We start from the raw sequence: 24,526 nt of genomic DNA on the forward strand, positions 1-24,526 counted from the left end.
TCGATGCCGCGTACTCCTCTCGCCGAGCTGGAGTACCGGCGTGGACGGCGAGCACTTCCGGGCTCGATTTATCGTGTCTAGACAAGACGCGATAAATCGATCCCAGAAGATCGATCGATTGCTTACGGCCGGACCAGGAAGTAAGTGTAGACCTGCCCTTAGTACGTTCCTCTTTGGAGGGCTGACTTTGAGGTTTTTCTTCAGGATTAAGACCAGAGCCCAGAATCTGATTTCTTTTGGTGTTGTAAGAGCACCATTAATTATAATTATTATTACTTTTAACATTTGCTGTAGATGTATTAAGTTACTGTTTGTCTTGGTCTTTAAAACTTGGCTCATGTGGAAGGGATGTGGTCGCTTCTGCACACAGGTTTTTATAGCTGTTCGTTAAAGACACTGTTTGTTTTGTAGCACACTGCAGTCATGAGTGAGCTCTCAAATTTAAGCTACTGATCTGCTAAATGCAGCTACATGCTGCAGATACTAAATTAAAATGCACCTATAATTTTAGAAAAAGGGAAAACAGAGGCAGATGAAATGATTTGACTTTTTTAACTTAAAACAGAGGATATGCTACCTTTGTGAGTAGAGTAAGTTCTCTGTTTTTTCTAGTATTTATTAACACTATTAGGTTAGCCCTATGTTACAGATTAAGCATTCATTTTTTTTTTTTTTTAAGATAGCCAGTATTTATGGTGTGTATATCATTCTTTGGGGACTTTGTTGGGCAGTCTGATCAACTGATTGCTGTCATCAGTCACCTTTGTGCAAACATGACATGGTTTAATGTTTTAAGAGCATTTGAGATCTTCTTACTGAAAGTGTTTTATTTCTTCAGTATCTACATGTTCATATATATTATGTCCACTAGATGGTGCTAAAGGGAATTGATTACCTTGAATTGAGCATTTACTCACTGTTAGCTTTCCTCTCCTTAAGCAGGTGGTTCTTGTTTTTTGTTTATATCTAGAGTTATTGTAGGTGCCTTTTCTGACTAACTTCATAAATTTAAAGAATTAAAAAAATTGCAAACAAAATAAAGTATTTTGTTCAAAATGTTTTTGACACACAGAGTTTGAATAATGGCAACTCACATAAAGGGATTTATTGCTTGTGTGATGCATGCTGGGAGAGCTAAAAGACTTAGGCAAGTTTTGTGTAGATGGTGCACAGAACTCTGAATCAATAATGGTTACAGTAACTTTTGTCTTAAAGAAGAAATACAAGAAACTACTTCTTCCCCTCGAATCCACTAACAGATCAAGAAAGGAGGCACATAGTGTACCCTAGTTTAAAATCTTGTTCATAATTTACAGTAGCTATTTTTATAGCACAGACATTGAATATCTTGCACATGAGCAGTAAAGCTTTGGAGGAAGAGGAAAGTGACATTGCCGGTTGAAATATTGAGAGCGCTGTAGGATTTCTTAATACAAAGACCAATTTAGCAAACCTAGTTTAAAACCTAGAATTAAAGAAAAATGGCTGCTATCGTGACATTCTAGTTGTCTTTTCTATATTTTTAGTATTCTAGATTTTCTTGTTTCAGATTTGCATGGTAAGTGTATGGGATACTCATCTTGCATCAACTAAAAGCTATGCTAATAATAGAGTGGGGTCTCTTAAAGCCACAGTGATAATAGATAGCATGTTTAACAGAATCTAATATTTTTTTTGCTCTTGTAATTCTACATTATATTTAAAAATTAACTAAATTTTAAATGTTGTTTTTAGTGCCACTGCAAATAGGGTATCCTACTTCTACAAAACTGCTATAAGCAAAAAACAATTTTTTAAAAATTAAGGCTCGGATACTGTAAACACTACAGCAAGTACATTACCTTATGCAACATGTTATTTTAAATTTATTTTATTTTTTAAAAATTTAGTGGGGATAAAATCTGTCACATGAAAACAAAATTGCTTCAGTGTTAATAGAAAAAAGTCATTTAGATTTTTTAATAAGTTAGTTATTGTGAACTTTTTATACAGAAGCCAGAATTTTTCAAATCTAGATGTCCAAAGTTAAACTAATACTTAGGTACCTAAAGGTGGGATTTTTCCAAAGCATGTAGGTGACACAGAAGCACAAATCCCATTGACTTTAATCTGCAAAAATTGATGGAGTATAGCCTGGTTGAAACACTTGAGTTTACATGTCTTGTGGAAGTTGGATATATTGAAAGGTGGTGTCTGCAAGTATAGCCCGGACTATTTAGTTACCAATTTTGTGGTTGGTTTGTTCTCCCAGAAATAACGTTAATGAGACTCTGGATTTGCCTTTTTCTGTATAGATGAGCATTTTGTGTGAAATTTCTTACTAGGAAATCTCTAGATCCCATAACATTCTGAAACATTCAGTGTGGTGATAGTATTGTTGCATTTCACTCATTTTCTCAACACAATTGATCTTGTTCACACATTAATTCAGGTAGTCACAATTTATGTTGGAAACTTTTGAATTTTTACGAACTTTGTATTGTAAAATGGCACATCAATCTCTTCTTCCCTTCCCAATGTACGTCAGCTAATGAAACTGAAGACCCTCATGCTCGTAAGATTAGATTTTTGTTACAAAGGTTTTGGACACTAAATAGAGTTAACTGTTCGCTTTTTTTTTTCTTTTCAGGACCAGGGTCAGGAATTAAATCTGTTAAATGGAGACCTCCTCCAAAAACAAAATATTCAGAGGTATGAATATTTGTGGTTCTTCTGTGTTTCATTTTGTTAGTGTGTGATTTAGAAATGATGCATTGAACTGCTGTGGCAGATGGTTCTGTGCGTGAACTTATTTGAATAATATGCTAACTCAACCAAGGTAGCTTGCTATATAGATAGTTACCAACTCAAATGCACTTGATATTTGACAAAATTTATTATTTTTATTCATGTTGATAAACTATGATGAAAGTTAAATCTACTTATGTGAACTCTAAGATAGAGAAGATAGTGTCTAAATCTTCTGGATTGTTTCCAGATCACATAAGTTAAATACCAGATTTAATAGGCAGTTTTTAAAAAAAAATAAAGCTTACTACAGTCAAGGATGAAAACACTCTAGAGTCAGGAAGAGAAATGGATGTGTCTCAAAGAGGTGGGTTAGTACAAATTAGAGATCCAACATCCAAGAGTAAACTGAGTAGACAGAAATTCAAGATGAGAAGTTGATTTGATGGAGTAAGGCATTGGATAAGACTATAGTGTGAGAAGGATAGTGTAGCAAGTGTATGGAGTTTTTTGCAAACTTGTATCATATTTTGAGTTTGCTTTGGTAGTGGCTTCAAGGCTAAATTTGGTGGAGGATGGGGGATGTATGGTTCTAATTTTTACATCTCAATAGTATATCTGGATTCCTTTAAGTTTAGTGACCAGGAGTTGCAATTACTTTTTGTACACTGTTGAGTAGACAACATGGAACACTCTCTCAGGGAGTGAGTTGGCCCTTTAAATGCAGTGGGCCCAGCTCTGCCTTTGGTCTGGTTTCTTCTGAATCCTAGGACTGAGGTGTCCTTGGGTGAAGCATCTGATTGGAGGGAGCATGTGACCAGGAAGGGTCACCTGGATTAAGGTTGGATGCCTAGGCTGGAAGAAGAGCCTGCTAGAAAAGACTGTCGTCTTCTTAGACTGAGACACCAGGATTTGGGAAAAGTTCTGGGTGAGGCCCTTGACAGTGATCAGACAAAAGGCTTGTGAAGGGCTTATCCAGAAGAGGAGTTGGGAATGTGTCTGACTCGGGGTGGAGGGACAGATGTGGACGGGGGGGCAAGGACACATGGGGATGCAGGGACACGAGGATAAGGGCAGATGTGCCTGACTGAATGGGAGAGGCTAGGGGTCAGCCAGGGTCTGCATGCAGGAAGTTCTCTAACAATCCCTCCCCACCCCAAAAACCCCGTTCCATACTTTTCCCACCCATACCCAATGACCCTCCAAGTTCACACCCAGGCTCCTTCCCAGCAATTACTTCCCTCTCCCTCAGCTCCTCTGTTACCCCGACTCCCACAAGTCTTTGCACTGCTTCTGACGGGTGTGGGCAATATGGTTCTGTATTGTAGTTTTAAATGAATTCTTACTCAGAGTTCTGTATTAATAGGCCTAGTAAGGAATCTATTTGTCAGTGGTTTGAGCATTGGCCTGCTAAACCCAGGGTTGTGAGTTCAATCCTTGAGGGGGCGACTTGGGGATCGGGGGCAAAAATCAGTACTTGGTCCTGCTAGTGAAGGCAGGGGACTGGACTCGATGACCTTTCGGTGTCCCTTCCAGTTCTATGAGATAGGTATATCTCCATATATTTAATTAAGGAGAATAATAGTGGAATCACAAAATGGGATTAGGGCTCTGTCTAGAAGTACTTCCGTTTTTGGCAAATTCAGTTGTAGTTTGAAGACATTCAAGACAAGCAGATGTGAGATGACATTTGGAATGTGAGTCAACAGACATAACTACGTGAAGCCACATATAAGTGGTGGTGAAGGTAGAAGATAAAGGATCAAGGAATCAGCTGTGGGGTGCTCTATTGTGGAAAGTGTAAAGTCTCCACCTGAAACCTTAAAAGGCGTGGTTGGAAAAGGAGCATTCAAGCCAGGAGATGAGCATGCTAGAGAATTTAGCTGCTTGTTCAGTGCCATTGAAAAGGATAGCGTGAACAACACCTGAAAAGCCACACTGATATCAGGGTGAGAAAAGGAATCTGAGATCAGAGATAAGAGTAGACTAAATGCTTCTAGTGGTGATATCAATTATGTGCAAAATGCTGTGTCGTCTAAGCACATTATGTAAACTAAAACATTAGCCAGAACTGAGCATATTGTGGAGCAATAATAGCCACCCCCATCAACCACCATAACCTGCCACTTGATCTTAATCTCCATAGTTTTATCAAAAGGTTAAAAAAAACCTTTTGAGCAAAAAGAATGAGTCTCATGTGCCACCCTTAAAGCCATCTGGAAGTTCTCAAATCTTTTAATAGTAGTCAAGTGAAGTATGTAGAAGATTCATGGGTAGCTAGACTCCAACCTAATATAGTGTTTAAAAGATGAACACCTTGCATCGTTCCAGGAAGGAGATAGAAGCCAGCAAAAATTCATGGATGATAGTGACCTGTTCCATTTAAGTATGTGGCCCACTGAGGGGCAAGCCACAGGCAGGCAGTTTGCATTGGCTGAAGCTTAACTGACCTTTGTGGCTTGCCCCTCATAGTGCATTGCAACCTGTAGATAACAATGGCATAAGACATCAACTAAAATAGTTCCTGGCTTTCCTATCTACTCTTTTCCAACTTCCCAGAGACGTTCACAGACACTAGAAGAGGCTTGAAGGGTAAAAGAAATTTGCAGCTGCTAACAGGAAGGAGTTGAGTCCTGCTAGTAGTATTGAAGCTTTTGAGGATCTCAAAGGTTTTCCCTCAGTACTCCAGAAACAGCTGTTTGTGAATGTGCTCCCAGTTGAAATTTACCCTTTTCTCAAATAGTGTATAACACTGAGGTATTTTCAAACTTACATTGTAGAAGATGGAAGCAGAATACAGTGACCCAGCCTAACCTTGCTTCCACTGGTCTGTGCTGTGCTGCCTGCCTTCACCAAACAGGAAATAAGGAAGATGTTACAAATTATTCCTTCTATTCACTTGACTAAAACACATAGTAGTCCTCTTGAAAAGTGTTGGCAAATCAGATGACTGCTTTTCCTGTTGGAATAGCCCCAAAACATCTTTGCTCCATAATTGTGTGTATTGTAATCCGATACATTGTTATCCTGCTTGACTACAGGGAATGCAGTATGAGGGAGAGTTCAAAAATATTTTGGAAAATGCCCTTTAAAGAAAATATTTGGGTTTAAAGGAATGTAGTGGTTATACCGATAAATTTGTGAGCTTATTTGTACCTCTTATCCCAACATAGGCAAATTGTGTACTTACATAGTTTTCCACAAGAGGGGGGAATAGTACTTACTAATAAGAAATTGTTATGGAGTCATATTGTGTTGAGTCTTGCTTTGCCTGTTGAGAGGGGGAAGGAAGAAACATATTTTAAAGAATGAGTAGTGCTACTGGCGTTCTTTTCATTTACTCTTTAGTATTTTTATTATGACTATAATATAGGGCAGGCTGTATCCGAACTACTGCTACTCACCCTTCATCTTAAACTTGTCACATAGCGAACAGGTTTTTTTTTCCTTGTGGTTCCAATTGCAGCATCTTGCATGATCAATCTTGCATGTCTGACAGCAGAAGTGTTATCTCAAGATAAAGTAGTTATCTGTCCTTCAGTCTAGTAGAGTAAATTTTGGTTTTAAAAAGCAGCTTCCAGGTAGCAGCCCTCTGCAGGAATTCGCACATGTGCACTGTGGTTTTATATTGTAATGTGAATAACTATTTGTAATGCATATTAATGTATAGAACTGTACCGAGCAGTCAGCAACTCTTTTCACACCCTTAGACAGGTTCCTATGTGAAACATTTATTGTAGCAAACAACCTTATTGTTTACTGGGGGAGGACATATGCCGTTAACTAATTTTTTGTGAAGTAATTATTTCACACTTGTCAACCGCTTGCAAAATCTCTGTGATTTAATATAATACCTGTTTTGGAAATCCAGTTTGCTGAAGACTTAAACAGTTGTGTTGGTGCTAAGAGCTTGCCAAGTAGTATTTGTAAAAGGATTGTATAGTGGTGGATGACTTTACTGGTGAGAGGAATATTTTAGTAAAATAAGTTGTAGTATTTCACAGATGTTTGCAGTAAACATCTTTTTTTAAGATGTTGCAGTAGTGGGATGTATGTGTAGTGAGTGGATCAGATTTTTTTATGCTAACTCAGTGGTTCTCAAACATTTGTATTTTCACAGCAAGCACACTCTCTTTCAGCAAGCCTCTGAGTATCAGCCTCCCCTCCCCCATAAGTTAAAACGAAACTTTTTTTTATGTTTAACACTATTATAAACGCTGGCGGCGAAGTGGTGTTTGGGGTGGAGGCTGACAGCTTGCGACTCCATGTAATAACCTCATGGCCTGCTGAGGAGTCACAACCCCCAGTTTGAGCACCCCTGTGCTAAATTAACAGATCTGGGAAGGTTAAAATAAAGGTGTGTTTATGTATATCAATACAGCTGCCACTGTTACTTAGTAATTACAATTTACAATCTGGGTATATAGAATACTTAATAACCATGAAGAAAAGGTTTGTAGTAATTTAAATAGTTAACCAATACATGCAAGGTTCCATATTGTACATTCTCATCTGGCGGAAAATTGTACATACGACGTGAAAGTTTCATAAGTCCCATTGACTTTCAGTGAGACTTTTGAAAATGGGATTTAGGCTCCCAAGTAATTTAGGCATTTCTGAGCATTTTACTCTTAGTCTGTGGCAGATTTGGAGCTGTTTTTAAGTTTTATATAACTTGGATACTGGATAGTTTTTGTTTGGTAGAATGAGCATTGATCCAGTCATTTTCAAAGTTGAGAGCTTCTGAATAAGTGAAGCATAAATATGATTTGTCCTCTGTTTAAACAATAAAATAAAATAACAAACTTGAGATAGTTACTTAGTTTCAGTTTTCAGGTGTCACATATTCTGCAGTAGATATCCACAAATTTAGGATATGCTTTTTTGCTCTCCGTGCAAATGTGTTCAGAACATAAGAATGCCCATACTGGGTCAGACCAAAGGTCCATCCAGCCCAGTATCCTGTCTACCGACAGTGGCCAATGCCAGGTGCCCCAGAGGGAGTGAACCTAACAGGTAATGATCAAGTGAGCTCTCTCCTGCCAGCTGTCTCCACCCTCCGACAAACAGAGACTAGGGACACCATTCCTTATCCATCCTGGCTAATAGCGATTAATGGAGTTAACCTCCATGAATTTATCTAGTTCTCCTTTAAACCCTGTTACAGTCCTAGCCTTCACAACCTCCTCAGGCAAGGAGTTCCACAGGTTGACTGTGCACTGTGTGAAGAAGAACTTCCTTTTGTTTTAAACCTGCTGCCCATTAATTTCATTTGGTGGCCCCTAGTTCTTATATTATGGGAACAAGTAAATAACTTTTCCTTATTCACTTTCTCCACACCACTCATGATTTTATAGACCTCTATCATATCCCCTCTTAGTCTCCTCTTTTCCAAGCTGAAAAGTCCTAGCCTCTTTAATCTCTTCTCATATGGGACCCATTCCAAACCCCTAATCATTTTAGTTGTACTTCTCTGAACCTTGTCTAATGCCAGTATATCTTTTTGAGATGAGGAGACCACATCTGTACGCAGTATTCAGGATGTGGGCGTACCATGGATTTATATAACGGCAATAAGATATTCTCCGTCTTATTCTCTACTCCTTTTTTAATGATTCCTAACATCCTGTTTTCTTTTTTGACTGCCGCTGCACGCTGCGTGGACGTCTTCAGAGAACTATCCACGATGACTCCAAGATCTCTTTCCTGATTAGTTGTAGCTAAATTAGCCCCCATCATATTGTATGTATAGTTGCGGTTATTTTTTCCAATGTGCATTACTTTATATTTATCCACATTAAATTTCATTTGCCATTTTGTTGCCCAATCACTTCGTTTTGTGAGATCTTTTTGAAGTTCTTCCCAGTCTGCTTTGGTCTTAACTATCTTGAGCAGTTTAGTATCATCTGCAAACTTTGCCACCTCACTGTTTACCCCTTTCTCCAGATCATTTATGAATAAGTTGAATGGGATTGGTCCTAGGACTGGTCCTTGGGGAACACCACTAGTTACCCCTCTCCGTTCTGAAAATTTACCCTTTGTTCCCTGTCTTTTAACCAGTTCTCAATCCACGAAAGGATCTTCCCTCTTATCCCATGACCACTTAATTTACGTAAGAGCTCTTGGTGATGGACCTTGTCAAAGGCTTTCTGGAAATCTAAGTACACTATGTCCACTGGATCCCCTTGGCCACATGTTTGTTTATACCTTCAAAGAACTCTAATAGATTAGTAAGAAATGATTTCCCTTTACAGAAACCATGTCGACTTTTGCCCAACAATTTATGTTCTTCTGTGTGTCTGACAACTTTTATTCTTTACTATTGTTTCAACTAATTTGCCCAGAACTGACGTTAGACTTACCGGCCTGTAATTGCCAGGATCACCTCTAGAGCCCTTTTTAAATATTGGCATTACATTACCTATCTTCCAGTCACTAGGTACAGAAGCTGATTTAAAGGACAGGTTACAAACCGTAGTTAATAGTTCCACAATTTCACATTTGAGTTCTTTTAAAACTTGGGTGAATGTCATCTGGTCCCGGTGACTTGTTACTGTTAAGTTTATCAGTTGATTCCAAATCTTCCTCTAATGACACTTCAATCTGTGACAATTCCTCAGATTTGTCACCTACGAAGGACAGCTCAGGTTTGGGAATCTCCCTAACATCCTCAGCCATGAAGACTGAAGCAAAGAATTCATTTAGCTTCTCCGCAATAATTTTATCATCTTTAAGTGCTCCTTTTTTATCTCGATCGTCCAGGGGCCCCACTGGTTGTTTAGCAGGCTTCCTGCTTCTGATGTACTTAAACATTTTGTTATTACCTTTTGCGTTTTTGGCTAGCTGTTCTTCAAACTCCTTCTTGGCTTTTCTTATTACATTTTTACACTTATGTGTTGATAACATTTCATACCCATTGACATCACTGATACCCAACAATCTTAGAGCTGGAATGAAGTGAAAACTATTGTGCTGTCACATCTGTAAAGCAATTTTGAATGTGGATTCAGAAATTCTGATTCTTGTATAGCACATAGCACAATGGGGTCCCAGTCCATGACTTAGGACTCCTAGATGCTATGATAATACAAATAACCATTAATTCCCACAAATAAGTTTGCCTTGTGTGTATATTTACTGTTAAGTGGTATATCTGGTCATATTCTGTTCTGAAAGAAAGTTTTAAACACTAATGGTGCAGCTTTCTTTCTGAGAACTTGTGGTGAGCCAAGGATTTTGTTAGAGCAGGATTCTTAATTTAAAAAAAATAAAAAAAGCTGGAGATTTTCTGTGGCCAGCAGTTGACTGACAAAAGAGTAGTAGCCCAGTGCCTCTACATCAAAGGTAACAGTGCATGCATATTTTAAAATATTCCAGTAGGTCTTTCAAAATGGTAGTTGATATACAGTTGCTGTTCAATATGTGTAAAAGCATGAATGATGCTATCTAATTATTTCATTTGAAAGTACAGGGACAGGTTTTCAAACCAGGTTGTCTCTCAGCTGTTCTTGTTGTTTTCAATAGGAGCTGCAAGGTACTGAGCACTCTGAAAATAGTCTTCATGTACTTGCATAAACAGAAACGGAATTCTCTTGAAAATCTGGCCCCGGTTGTGGGTGCTAAGCATTTCTGAAAATCTGGTTCATAGAATTATGTTCTGAAATAATGTGTTTCAGTGGGGCTCTAAGTGTACCTTCTTAAGCATTTATTAAATATCAGAAAAATACTCTGAACACTGAATAATCTGCTTATTGCTTAGATTAATAAATAGCTCTTCATAATTGATATATTTTGCTTAGACATTCTCATAACTCTTTCTTGGGAAAATTTGACTTGCTGATTACCTGTTTAAGTCGTCATGGATAATAACTGCCTTAAATAACAGGAATCTTTAGAGGACAAAACAGTTCTGCCCACCACATCCCCCCGCTTCTCTGTCCACCACCAAAAATGAGAACTGGTTCTTGATAATTTACACTGTATTGTCACATTGATTTACATTCAACAGCATGAGACAGCCCAGTCAGACATAAAGTATTATTTTAATTTGGCCTGGGCATGTGTTCAGCAATTTGGGTATCAAGTACCTAATTAATCTGAAATCACTGTGGCAAACGGAGTGGTGTGAAGACTAAAATACCAAGTTTGAAATATCAGATGCTTAGTTTTTGACTAATACTGTAGCTCTATTAACATGATCTGGAATATTATGTTAGTTTGTGTGTGGCAATTTGCTAAGTCACAAACAAAGCAATTCATATTTGATTTCTTTACCACGTCTGTTTCGAAGTATCCATTGTGTGTATTTGAAATGGGCACTTAGAATATTTTTGAGGGTATTGGCTTTACATCAGGATTATAATTTAATTTCAGATGTGAAACTAGCAGAGTATTCTTAATCTTAATTTTCCATTTGGAGAGTTTTGGAATTATTGCTTTAGTTCAGAGTTTTTACGTACTAGTATGCGCAGCATTAAGAGCCACATAATCTGATGGCCTCTGCCTTACTGGCTATACTGTCCTTTGGCAATGTCAGATTGAAACGATTATTTAGTAAAACTGAAAAGAGAATATATTATTCATTAAGCAAAAAAGGCATTGTTCAGGGTTAATGTTTTTTTGTATCTCTTAAGAACTGCAATAGAGTCGGGGTGGCCAGTTGCAACAGCAGCAGAAATTTAACTTTTTAAAATGTCTTTCAGTGAAAATGTGCAGCAAGCATACTGGGAACTGAAGAGGGAAATGTCTAACTTGCATCTGGTGACTGAAGTGCAAGCTGAGGTTCTACGAAAACTGAAAACCCCAACTGCAACCAAGAAAGGCAAGTCAGTGTTTGCAGGAATAAGCCTTACAAGTACAAACCACTGATCCAAGCTATACCATTTTAAAGAGAAACTAGCTATCATATCTTATCAAAATCTCATCAATTGAAGTTGATAAGCCAGAGTGTATTATAGTTCCAGCCTAACCATTTACTGCTTTGGCTTCTGTCTCATACTGGTCAGCTTCACACATAAAGGTGTTGCTGATGTGTTTTTTCTTCAGTACTGTATTCTGTTCCCCTTGTGGCTTTTTTCTCAGTCAAGTGTCGCTGATGTGTACAAGGCTGAGGTGTTAAGTTTACTCATATTTGACCTTTTACCACAACTACTTCATATTTTTAAAAAAACAAAACAAAGATTTCACTTTTCAAATGCATTTTCTTACTTTAACAGTATCAAATATATAAAACATTTTGGTAGCATTTTAAAATTCAGGAACAGATTTTGAACTCTTTCCCTATAGCTATAATTTTTCTTACTAGTGATGAAAACATCCTGAAAACTTATCTCCCAGTGAAATAGAACTCCAGATGATGACATTCCCTGTAATCAAAATATTGATGCTGCAAAACTGGTTTACCTCCACCACCCTCTTAAAAACAATTGACAAAATTGGTCATTTCCATTGCTCTGGGTTTACTGCAGATTTTATACATTGCTGACTGAAATTATTTCTATTTCAACTCTTGTATGTAATATTTCCTTCCAATGCAGGGGTTTTACAAAAGACCAATATTTGGCACTGTCACCTGTGATCTAATGATTGAAAGCTAAAGAAGAGAACGTTCGGTTAGTGAGTAGCAGTATCCCTATTTTTCACTGGGTAGGAAATTCCAAAATGTAGGTAATAAATAGGATAAGCAACAGTCACTTGTTTATAGTATGTTTGATGATTGGTGACGACATCTGATGGTGCACTTCTTTGATAAGATAGAACAGGTCAGAGAGCTCAGATGACCAATCCAAAAGGCTAAATATTAGAGGAACACTTTGCTAATACAGAATTGGATGGTTCAAGGAATTGATAATGGGATTCACCTCTAGGGCACCAGTTTGACTTTGGTCCTGGTCTGTGACTGATGATTACTATCTGAGGTATTCTACGAAATGAGTTGGTAGCTTCAGTCCAGTTTCCACTGGATGCGTGTCTGTCTACATTGAAAAGATACACTAGTGACACATTTAACATCCAAGTTCAGAAGAGAAATCAAGGATTGCTTGGACTCTGAATAATTCTCTAGTCCTAAGAAGTCTGTTCTGGCCACGGTGTGTGATGGTAGTGTAAGGAAGCATGCATTTGCTGTACTGTAGTGGTTGTGTGGCTGTTGTCTTTCTCTCATCTGCACAAGTGCTAACAATTCATTTCCCAGCCAGAAAACTCATTGCAGCAGCATTTTCTGCAATCAGTAGTGGAGTTGTGCATCAAGGGATATAGAAGGCGGCATCATAACTTGGTCTGTTGGGGTCTGTGGATTTTTGCCAGGCTTATTTTGTAGGTTTCTTTGCCCACAATCATTTATTGGCACATATAAGCATCTGGCTTTATTTCCTGTTGCAAGCATCCAATCTTAAAGCTGGACTTGGCTTACTGATTCATTAATGTCTTGTATTAATGCAGTGCAGTTATGATGCACCTGTATTGTTAACATGCAGAGTATAACCTTGATTTGAACCATGTCTTGGACTATTCATGGGAGAAAATCAGTTTGCCTCCTAACTGTGTTCATGCAATCCTCATCTCCTTCTAAACATGAATTGGCTTTTAGGGGTCATGATTATGATAAAAGAAACTTCTAGAATTAAGAGAGCTAATAGACAAACCTGATCCTCACTTTAACAGATGTTTCCAAATATTCCATGACCTTCTAAAATGATATCCTTGCATATTATAGGGTTGACTTGAGTCACAAATTAGGCAAGTAAAACAGTGATGTAAAGGTGACTAGACTGTGAATTAATATAAGGGAAAACCTGTGACAACAGCAAAGAAGTCAATTGCTTTCTCTGCTTTCTTTTACAAGTACCACTGTATTTTCAGAATGTTTCACACATGTAGAATAGTATGTTCCCAAGCAGGCATTTTGTTAAGGAAAAGGCTGGTAGAATCTAGAATGTTTTTGGAGAAAGTCATGAGTCAATGTCTATTGAATCTTGTTCAAAAAGTTATGGGCAGGGGTAGAATGAACTTCCTCTCCTTCCCACAGTGTTTTACTCACTATTGTAAGTTCCATTTTTGAGCACTTTGAAGTCTGTTTTATAACAAGAAGTGAGGCTTTTTTTCAGAAAGCCTTTTACTTTTCAACACCGTGGTTCATACTCCTCAGAGAAATAGAGAGGGTAAGCAATTTATAGAGTTCAAAATAATTGATGCTACACGTTAATCTTGCCAACAGAATGTCAATTGCAACATGTATGTGGATTCCATTAATCCATATACAAGACACTGTTCACAAAAAGCAGCTCATCACTTCTTGAAGCATTTTGGAAATCTTTACGTGTAATGGTGGATGAAAAACAATGAGAAACTGGGGTGTTTTCTAGTGCTTTACAGTACCTTAAATTTAACAAATTTAAGATTGAAGCCTATATAATGCTGTAGCTCCTTACATGAATTGGGCATTATATAACTCTTAAATGTTGAGAGAGATCCACCGTAGGAAACTGTCTGAATTGACACACTTTTGCTGTTTGTGTTTAGAAGCAAAAATGTTCTTGAATAAGGAAGTTGCTATCTCAGAAAAATTAACAAAGTTCATTCTTGTTTTGAGTTCTTGCTTGGCTGATACAGTTGGTCAAATCTTGACTACAGCCAGCTTATACTATTTACTATTCAATTCTCTCACTGCCTCATAGGAAGGATGAAATGGAAGGTTTCTCTTTTGTTGCTGTCACTTAGAATGCCCTCTGTCTGTGGAAACAAACATTTTCCTCAGAATTTATCTTAATATTTCAACCATTTGTTTCTGTCCTGAAATAGCGCCAGACCACTGAGACTCAATCATCATAAAGTGCACTGATTTTTTGAATGGGTTTTCTCATCCTTACAATTTCATCTAGTTCTCAGTAGGCCATTCCTAGATATAAAATACACACACATGCTCATAAGCAAAATACAGCAAGCTCCGCAGGGATCACTTAATACAACAGGGCACCAATCCTGATTGGGCCTACCCACTGCTACAAAACAAACAGATAGTATATGTTGTGTATGTAACTACTCAATAGTAGGACAAGGCTGCCTAAGTGGCCTTGTGTGCTTCTCTTGTCAAATAATCTTAGTCTTTTAGAGTGTAGAAACTTGGGTCATTTTATTCAGCTGTTAATGTACTTTCAGGTTGAACATCAGAAATATTGACCTTGAAAGTTTTATTAAGTTACAACCCAGACTGTTAGTCACAGACAATAGACAGGTTGCATTGTCCCACAATTTTTTAGATGAATAGTTATGCTACTAATAGCTTGGTTGTCAATAGAAGGTTCAGTTTAACTAGAAGTATCCAAGGAGTAATAATACAATTCCCTTTCTGCACTTCTGACTGAATAGCACTTCGTCTGCCCTAAAGCTTCTCCAATCCCAGTATTCACAGCATTTGGACTACAGTATGTGGTTGCCATTTGTCCTTGTACCTATGAATAGCTTACATCTCAAGCACTGCTTTTTACACCTATCAGCACAGATGGGGTGAGTCACAAATTTCCTAACTATATCTTCTGGATGTGACAAACCAGCCATTGGAAAGTGCTTTTTACTGAAATTTGCTAATTGGTCACCATTTTTTCACTTTCCCTGGCAGGGTGATACTACATCCTGCTGAGAGGGCACTGACTCTTCTGTTTGTCCTTTATGAGCATTGTGTTTATAAACCAGAGTTTGTATTCTAGATTCATAGCTATTATAGGAAACTTCACCTCACATGTGAAGTGCTTAGCTTGTAGGATCTAACTGACAATCCTCATTTAATAATTCTCATTACATTTGTAGTGAAATGAAGAGAAGTAGAGGTGGTATGGGCAATTCATCCCTGCCCTCTCCTTGTCACATACTCACTCAACATGTGGCCAGTCCCATTCCCACTTCTGGATAGTTGCTGCCTGTTTTCAAAAGGCCATCCTCCCCTTCTTAGCCTGTTTGAAACCTGGCCCTTGAACAGAGAAGCAATAAGCTCCATGCCATCTCCCCACTGTTGCTTCATGGATTGAGGATGAGTTCAGGACCTGGCAGCAGAAGGAGGCTGCTCATTCAGAGACAATGAAATAGGATGCAAGATTCTTTGCAGGCAAGCAACATTCAGAGATTCCAAGGCCAGAAGGGACCATTGTGAATCATAGACATTTCTGAGCCCACGTAGATCATACTGGTGCAACACTCTATACTTGCCTCACCAAACTCCGAAAGATTCACCAGTCCCTCCCACATCTCATAGAATATCAGGGTTGGAAGGGACCTCAGGAGGTCATCTAATCCAGTCCCCTGCTCAAAGCAGGACCAATTCCCAACTAAATCATCCCCAGCCAGGGCTTTGTCAAGCCTGGCCTTAAAAACCTCTAAGGAAGGAGATTCCACCATCTCCCTAGGTAACCCATTCCAGTGCTTCACCACCCTCCTAGTGAAAGTTTTTTCCTAATATCCAACCTAAACCTCCCCCACTGCAACTTGAGACAATTACTCCTTGTTCTGTCATCTGGTACCACTGAGAACAGTCTATATCTATCCTCTTTGGAACCCCCTTTCAGGTAGTTGAAAGCAGCTGTCAAATCCCCCCCTCATTCTTCATTTCTGCAGACTAAACAATCCCAGTTCCTTCAGCCTCTCCTCATAAGTCATGTGCTTCAGCCCCCTAATCATTTTTTGTTGTTGTTGCCCTCCGCTGGACTCTTTACAATTTTTCCACCTTGACGTGGGAACGAGTTGATTTGGTTTTTGAGAGAGTGCTATTTTAATGAGTTATAGTGAAACTTGCAAAATATTTGAATAAAATTTGTGTTAACTCGGATTAATGAGCACTCAAAAGCAGGATATGGGATCCATTAGCTGAAAAGTTGTCCTGTTACACTAGGCACATTTCTGAATGTATGTACACTATATCTTCTAGATACATAAATTAAGAATTACATTTAGTTGTCTTCTCTCTTCAGCTTCTACTAGTGCACCAGTACAATGTGTTGAAGACGTGGAGAAGAACCTCACAAAGTTATATTTGACTTCTTCTGGGGCAGTCTACAAAAAACCCTCTCTTTCACAAAATGACAAACTTCTCTGCAATGCCGTAGCTCCCCCTCTCCCAAGAGATGTAAAAATCCTGTCTGAACAGGCAAATCTCCAGTCGTGGACAGATGAGAGACCCATCCCGATTGGCAGCACAACCTGTCATGAACAAAACTCATATGGAAAGAGCTCTCTGGAAGATAATTCCTGGGTATTCCCAAGCCCTCCAAAACCTAGTGAGACAATATTTTGGGAAATGAAAAATAAATCATCTTTGTCAAACTATCCAATAGATTACCTGGATCAGTGTAATCAAAACTGCCTGCACAAGAGCTAAGTAGTTCCTGAGACTGGGGCTGGTTCTGAATAGGTACCTGAATACTAGAATTTTTTAAAGAGAAAAGTAGTTGGCTGAAATGTGGAGGTAACTACTTTTGTCTTGTTCCAAGACCGGGGGGGGGCTGATTACTCATTGCTGTAAATCCGGACTAAATCAAAGGAGCTATACTGGTAATACAGGTGTAAGCAAATCAGAATCAGCCCCTAAATGCTTGGTCCTCTTATACTGAGCATGACACACACTTGCAAATATTACAGAGACTGAATATTGAACTCTTGGAATAAATCAAAATAATCCAGCTCTGCATTTCAGTTCGCTGTATGTACATAACACTGCTCGTAAAGGCATTTGGTATCCTGTGTTAGAAATGTCTAAAAGCTGTGAGCTTACCTCTGACAGAAGTGTCTTTCAGATATAGAACTCTCAGGTAAAGAATGGAATTGGAATGTTATTTTTACCCCCTCTGGTTTAGGAATAGTCACTGGATTTATAATGTGTGAGATATGCCAGGAAGAAAAGGTGAGATTTATAGGGTTTTTTTTTTTTTCTCTCCAAAATCATGTTTATGTAACATGTATAAACCAAAACTGCTAGGATACACTGTTTAGACTGCACTCTTTCTTTAGCCTTACTGTAAGTATTTAAAGATCATAAATGAAATTCACGGACATAGTTTTTATTTGTTGCCACTGACAAAGGAAATTAATAGCATTCTACGCACACTAGTGCCTGTTATAGAATCACCCTAACCACAATGCAATGATCTTTGTGTGCCTCATTTGTATATCACCAAAATCTTCACTTTAACGTATCGTTTCTAAGGCCACCAACCTTTTTTTTTGGTCGCAAGAACAGAAGCCTTAACTTGAGCAGCTCAGATGTTAAGTATTAGTGTTCGAAATACACAACTGTGCCATATTGATAGGGGTTTTTCATCTGTTGTGTAGAAAACTAAAGTGTTTCAAATTATAAATTTGCCAACTTTATACAGTTGAGTGTCCATATACTGATGTATGTGGTTAACTGGTAAAGACCAATTTCTCTTTAAACCAAGGAAGCTTCTAGGCCAGAAGTTCTCGAACTTTTGTATTGGTGACCCCTTTCACACAGCAAGCCTCTGAGTGAGACCCCCCCCTATATAAATTAAAAACACTTTTTTATATTTAACGCTATTATAAATCCTGGAGGCAAAGCGGGGCTTGGACTGGAGGCTGACAGCTCACGACCCCGTGTGGGGTCATGACGCCCAGTTTGAGAACCACTGTTCTAGGCAGTTAAGTCTTGCTCTTTGGGAGGGCAGTTTTAGAACTATTTGGCTTCATACACCAGGTTTAAAGTGAAATGGTTGAAATGTACAATACTTGCAAGGAAAATTCTACATTGGGTATTTCATATTCTCAGTGAATATAAAGTTTAATTGGGAGTAAAATGATTAGTACTGGTAATTACGCATCCAAATTCACTGGTCCACCTTAAGGTCAATGTAAAGAAAAACTGGATTTCACAAGAGTTAAGCAGTAAAATATAAAAAAAGCCAGTAACTTCTGCAGGAAAGTTACGACTGTAATGCAGCCATATCAGTGATGTACTATAAAAGTGTGATGAAATGTGGGCACTACGTGACTTGTGGGTCCACTTCTCCCCCCACCCCCTGCATTCAGTACTTCATATGATATCCATCTCCTTTTCATGTATTAGAGTTTTGTCTATCTTGAAGTCAAAAGAATGTCTTTGATACCATCTATTTTATTAGCAAACAGCATACATAAATATGCCTACCTTTCACCAGATATGTTTTTATCTTTCTGTTATCTTGCTCACGTATAGTGGTTTGTCTGTGATTAATGGAAATAGTGTCAGATGCTGGAATTTATTCTGACCAATGAACATGGCTGACTCAAGGGAGTACAAGCTCTTGCAAAGTAATAGAACAAACCCCAATATGCATAAAACAAATCCAAGTCACTAGGCTTTAGCTGATAGAACCAACTACCTGTGTAATAACAAAGCAGCAGAAACTATTTCTCATGTGGCTGCACTATATTGTATCTAGTTCTAATGTAATTTACTGGGTTTACTCCCTTGGTTACAAAGATTTTTGGTAAGTTTAATGTATTCAACAGCCATCAACCTGATTAACAGTTAGAATTATGCAAGGAAGGAATCCTGTTGTGTAAAATTTTAAATAAATTTATTTTTGTTTGAAATGGGCTTCACTTATAAGTCTCCTTGGGCTTTGGCAAGCATAGTGTTTCCTTTGTTGTTGCTCTCTAAATTCCTTATTTTTAGGTTGTGTGCAAAACGGGGAAGAATTTGAATCTGAGCACAGATCAGTGAAAATATAAAAAAGATTAAATTCAAGGTCCCTTCTTAGCCCTTAGGAGGAGTGTACACCTCCACAGATTGTTCTGACATATGGAGGAGGAGTATTCTCCTCCTGGGCAAATGAAGGTAGATTCTCCCTCCCCTCTTCCAAAAGTGCCCCTTTCCAATCTTGTCCTACTCTTCACCTGTTTGTAAACAGCTAGGCTGAACTTCAGGATGAAGCTGCTCTGTTCTCTGTGCAAGGAAGTCCCTGGGCCTAGGCCTCTGCTACAGACATGTGCTGAGGCAGAGGAGAGGAAGGAAAAGCAGCACTCAATGAGGGGGACTGCTAGATTCTGACAGATGAGACAAGGTGGGGCTTGCTGTAGGCTGGAGTTGCAGTCCACTAATAGCAACAAGCAGCTCTACCATAACCCTTGAAAAGGGAAGCTCTGGGTTTGGAGTCATTTAGGAACTGGCCAGTTTCTGAGGTGGGAAGGCATTTGTTGGACTGAAGTGTACAATCAAATCTTGACTAAGAAGAACAATTTAAATCATACTTTTTGTGGCTTGGAAGAATTTTTCCATTTTCAAAAATCAAAGGTTCTTATTGCACATGCTCACAAATTGCATGCTAATGCCATCACAAAAGGTAAAGAATGGCTGTAGTTTTTTGGGGTTTTTTTGTATAAGAAATCAACATTCAGTCCAGTTGATCAATGTGAAAGTGGGAGTAGAAAGCAAAAATCCCCACAACACAGAAAAGTAAAAATTCCTCAGAAAATGGGTAAATTTTATGAATTTAAAAATACTTTTTGAAAAATCAAATTGTATTAAATGTCATGACCCATGTGAACTGGTCACTGCTGTGGCTCACAGCCCTACTCATCCTTGATGGAAGTAGTATGAAAATGTTACAGAATATTGAACTTTTCTTGGAAAGATACAGTTAGTATTCTGTCCTAAACATTTTTTGTTGCTTTTTATATCAAGTGAACATAAAGCAAGTTGACTCATACTAAGTATCTGGAAAGTCACTTATTTCCCAGGGTTTTTTACTAATTGTTAACACTGGCATAGTATAAACTTAGACACTGTCAATTTTAAATTCAAAAGGTAGGAATAGTTTCAGGAACTTATGTCCTGAGTCTACTGACTGTGGTTTTCTCCTCCTTTGTTGCTGTGTGAAATATCCATGCCCAGAGGGATGAGAAGTGAAGCACCAAAACTAGCTTCCTCTAACAGGTTGTCAAGTGTATAAAGTGAACAGATGTTTTTTTCATCTGTTCTAGTTACAATAAGCTTGGTAGTGGTTGCAACGATAGTAGATTTAAAAAAAAAAAAAGTCCCTTTAAGTTGATTGTCCCTTTTTGTTTTCAATGAATAGTACAAATACAAACTAAAATCGTACTTTTCCCCATAAATATAAAGTAGGGAACAGTCTTGTTCCAAATGCTGATCAATGTTTGTGGGAAAGTCTTACACAACTTTAACAGTGAATACTACTGCTCTTCTGAAGATCTAGTACATTTAGCTATAGAGTGAAACACCTGTTAAGTTGATTAGGGACTTGGGGCAAGCAAGATGTGGATCATGTACTAAAAAAAAAATCTCTTCATCTAAGGGACAGTATTTTTTGATAAATACAACTGTTTGTGTTGCTCAGACCAGCCAAATTTGGAAGGTAAACATGCCTGTGTAAACTGAAATGAGAGGTGAAAGTTACAATTGAGGAGGATGGAAGAAATAAGGTGCAACTTACCTGGGGTGGCGGTGTGAGCAAGTCAGGGGCCCCTTTAAGCTGAGGAGGAAGCATGATTTTTATATCCCTTCCCCTGAAGTATCTGGCCTGACACACTGGAGTGTGCTTGGCTCGTCTTTGACTTTCTCTTCTATTCTTTCTACCTTGAGTTTTCAAACAGGAACTGTGAGGGGGGGGAAAAAGCACAGGAGGGCTATGGCATTGCTCCCTGCTTCCAGTGCAGGTCGGCAAACTCTGGAGGGGGAAAAAGGTGGCATCTAACTATTGCAATCTGTCTTCTTGAATGACATGTTTTTTGCTTCCTTACTTCCTGGTAGGTGGGGATTCACTGCTGAGTGAGTGTAGGAAGAGGGGATGCTAGACAAAAACACTTCACTTCAGCCTTAATATTTAAACATATCAATATGTTCACCTTCCATTAAAACTTAACCAGGTCAGACTTCTCCCATTTCAGAGACTGACAAGCAATTGTGTTAATCTTAAATAATGGAAGAGGCTCTATAGGGGCAGGAACTATACTGCCACACAGTCTGAGATTGGCTCCTGGGCCTGTTAATTCCTTCCTGGGCTAGCAGGAACTGAGCAAGTTGTAAAGATACTAGTGGGGGATGAAAGGCAGAAGCACTTAAGGTGGGTCTCCAGTTATTCCATAACAGCTAATGCTGGGACTAGCACTGAGTGGTGTTGGAGAGGCATTACCATGGTGATGGTAATGTAGTGGGGGAAACTTTCATAGGCAAAAATTAACTGTGCCACCCTTACTGATGTGTGGTACCTACTTACTTCTCAAGCAGTCCTAAAAGGACTTCAACCTAAGCCCTCACCGCATTGGAGGCTTGCATTTCTCTGCTACAAGTGCTCAAAACAGCTTCTTCTTTACACGGCTGGTGGGGTGGTTACCTCTTATTTTAAGATAACACTGTAACATCTTAAGCAAAGTTTTCTAAGTGGAATTAACATTTTGGAAAAGTGTACAACTCAATCTTCCATGGTGAAGGGGGAAATCTGAATCTCTTCCACACTTTTATCCTGAACTCAATGCAGGGTAAGAAGGATGGATATGGCTGCATTGTCATTTCAGTCCTGTACAGGAGACATTCTGTGGCATACTGCAGAGATGTAGGCAAAAGAAAGTAAACTATAGAACTATCTAACGTGAGAGTCGGCATAATTCCATTGATTGTACTGCTGTTACTCTGCTGCTATTAGTGTCTCTAGTTCACATAAAAAAAAAAAACATAACTACAGAGCAACAATGACATACCTATATTCAATCACTACCGACTGGTGTTTGCAGCACCTACAATGTTAAAATAAAAATTGAAGGCTTCATAATGCCTCATTAGGCCAAGTTTTGGGAGATAGTGGGCCTGATTCTGATCTCACACTGGTTTAAGACCCATGAGTTGACGTACTCCAGACTTGCTAATCTCACATAGATCAATGTATTAGTCTCCTTCACTTTAATGCTTTATATTCAGACGCCATTGTGTTTCTCAACTTAGCTGCTACATTTTCAAAACACTAAGGATGTACCTGCCTGAATTCCACTGTAGTGCCTTAACCCTTTTGTCTCTTAGAATTGGCAGCCCCAAGAGCCAGGTTCAATATCTAGGGGTTTCTCTAACAATACACTACAAAACCACCTTGAGTCATCACCAAGCAACCTGGGACAATTACAGACCACCCCATGGGCACCACTAAGAGGCAATACTTCTCCTCTCAGAAATACAGAATGTGAGTGTAGAAAATAAACTTTTAATAAAAGGAGGGAAGTAACCTGGCTATAAGTTGGGAAAACACCACCACAACCATGGTTCATAAACATAACCCATCAGCAAAAGACCCACCCCCCAAATAAGTTGGGTAGTGTCCTTTTCAGTCAGGTTCTTAAGTCCAGCAACCAAAAGTCCCTTTAACGTGCCCATCCTGTCTCTGCACCCTACTCACAGTTGTCGTCCTTGGTCAGTGCAGACCCAGAGTCCAGAGGTGCATCCACAGAGTTCCCCTCCCACCCTGGTTGGTGGTAGGGTAAGAAGGCACTTCACTCGCTCGCTGCCCTGCCAGCTGATCAGCACTCTGCTCCTCTTCATTGGCAGCCCTGCCACCGGATCTCCATACCACCCTGCCGACCACTTACTAATCTGCTGGGATGTCTTCAAGTCCCACCACTTAACACAGCTCTCTGTGATTTCAGCTGTCAGTGGGGGGAGCCTCACTGCTGGTGCACACTGGGCAGTCTCTTGCATTAGAGACACTGTCCCAAAACAGTCTAAAATTTAGACCTAGGTATCAATGATTTCAGCTTTGTGGTGTGTATCAAGACTCTCAATTGAGTCTAAATTAGCTGTTATTACACAGTGGAGAGAGGAAGGGTCAAATGGTGTCTGAGGCCTCCCCATACAAGTACCTATCCCCACCCTCTCTCAATTCACTGGGCTTTGGAACCTCTACCTAGCGAGTGCCATTAAAGTGAGGGTGAGTTCCTCAATCAGGATATGCCAAGTACAGTTCTGCTGCCCTTGATTCACACAATAAGGATAACAACCGTTTATTACTCCTGCCCCAATAACAAGGAGACTGGGAATCCAACACCAGCCAAAAGTGATCATTTGGACAAACAATCCCATCATGCTGAGCCCCTAGGCAGGGTACGTGTGCCCATGTAAACAAGACCACTAGATGTCAGGGGAGGGCTCATTCAGACTCTGCTTACACATTTATACACAATCTGTGTAGCAGATGCCATGTTGTTTTTCCTAGAGCATTTACATGGCAGCTCCCACTATGTTTAAGATTCTGAAACTTTTCAGGACAGCTGACTTAAAATGCACCAGCCTCCCCGCCCCTCCTCAAATTCCTGATAACTTCTGACAAGGACAAAACCTGCCTTATCCTTAAAAGATGTAAGGCGCCAAGCTAAGACTGTTCCATGTCACCATTAATACACAATTTACAAGCACTGGTAATACTATAGATTTCATATTTTTATACTGATTAAAATCTAAAGTTGTTTCCTGTTAACTTCAGAAGGAAGGAAGGGCAGTGACAAACAATACTAAACTTGCTGTTGGGAGTTTGACCCTCTTTCATAGTTATTTTCATAAAAGACAGCTACTTTAGTGGATAAGTAACATGATTTCTATGAGTGGCTATATAAAATATATTCAGGTACACACAAAACAATACATTAAAAGAATGTTAAGGTTGCAAAATGCCCAAAACTTAGCAAATGCCTAAGTTAAAGTTGCGAGTGCATTGCACTGGAACAGAACCCAGCTGGCATCCCATCCTGGACACTGAATGAAGCAAGGGTCTAGTGGTTGACAGTGCAGTCAAGCCAAGGTTTGGAACAGTCAGCATAG

The 24,526-nt window shown here is 39.0% G+C and overlaps 1 protein-coding gene across 2 annotated transcripts in view; it reads left to right on the forward strand.

Moving 5' to 3' along the window:
* Window positions 1-18,242, forward strand: part of AZI2 (5-azacytidine induced 2) — a 47,553-nt gene extending 29,311 nt beyond the window's left edge. For both annotated transcript variants that reach the window (XM_026649365.1, XM_026649364.1), the window contains exons 6-8: window positions 2,630-2,691; window positions 11,430-11,548; window positions 16,686-18,242. In XM_026649365.1, the coding sequence (XP_026505150.1) occupies window positions 2,630-2,691; window positions 11,430-11,548; window positions 16,686-17,092 (588 nt within the window). In that variant the 3' untranslated portion in view covers window positions 17,093-18,242. The remainder of the gene's footprint in view (window positions 1-2,629; window positions 2,692-11,429; window positions 11,549-16,685) is intronic.
* Window positions 18,243-24,526: the final 6,284 nt, after the last annotated feature.

The sequence above is a fragment of the Terrapene carolina genome, unplaced genomic scaffold (assembly GCF_002925995.2).
Source record: "Terrapene carolina triunguis isolate 2854851 unplaced genomic scaffold, T_m_triunguis-2.0 Scaffold84, whole genome shotgun sequence".
NCBI classification, from domain to species: domain Eukaryota; kingdom Metazoa; phylum Chordata; order Testudines; family Emydidae; genus Terrapene; species Terrapene triunguis.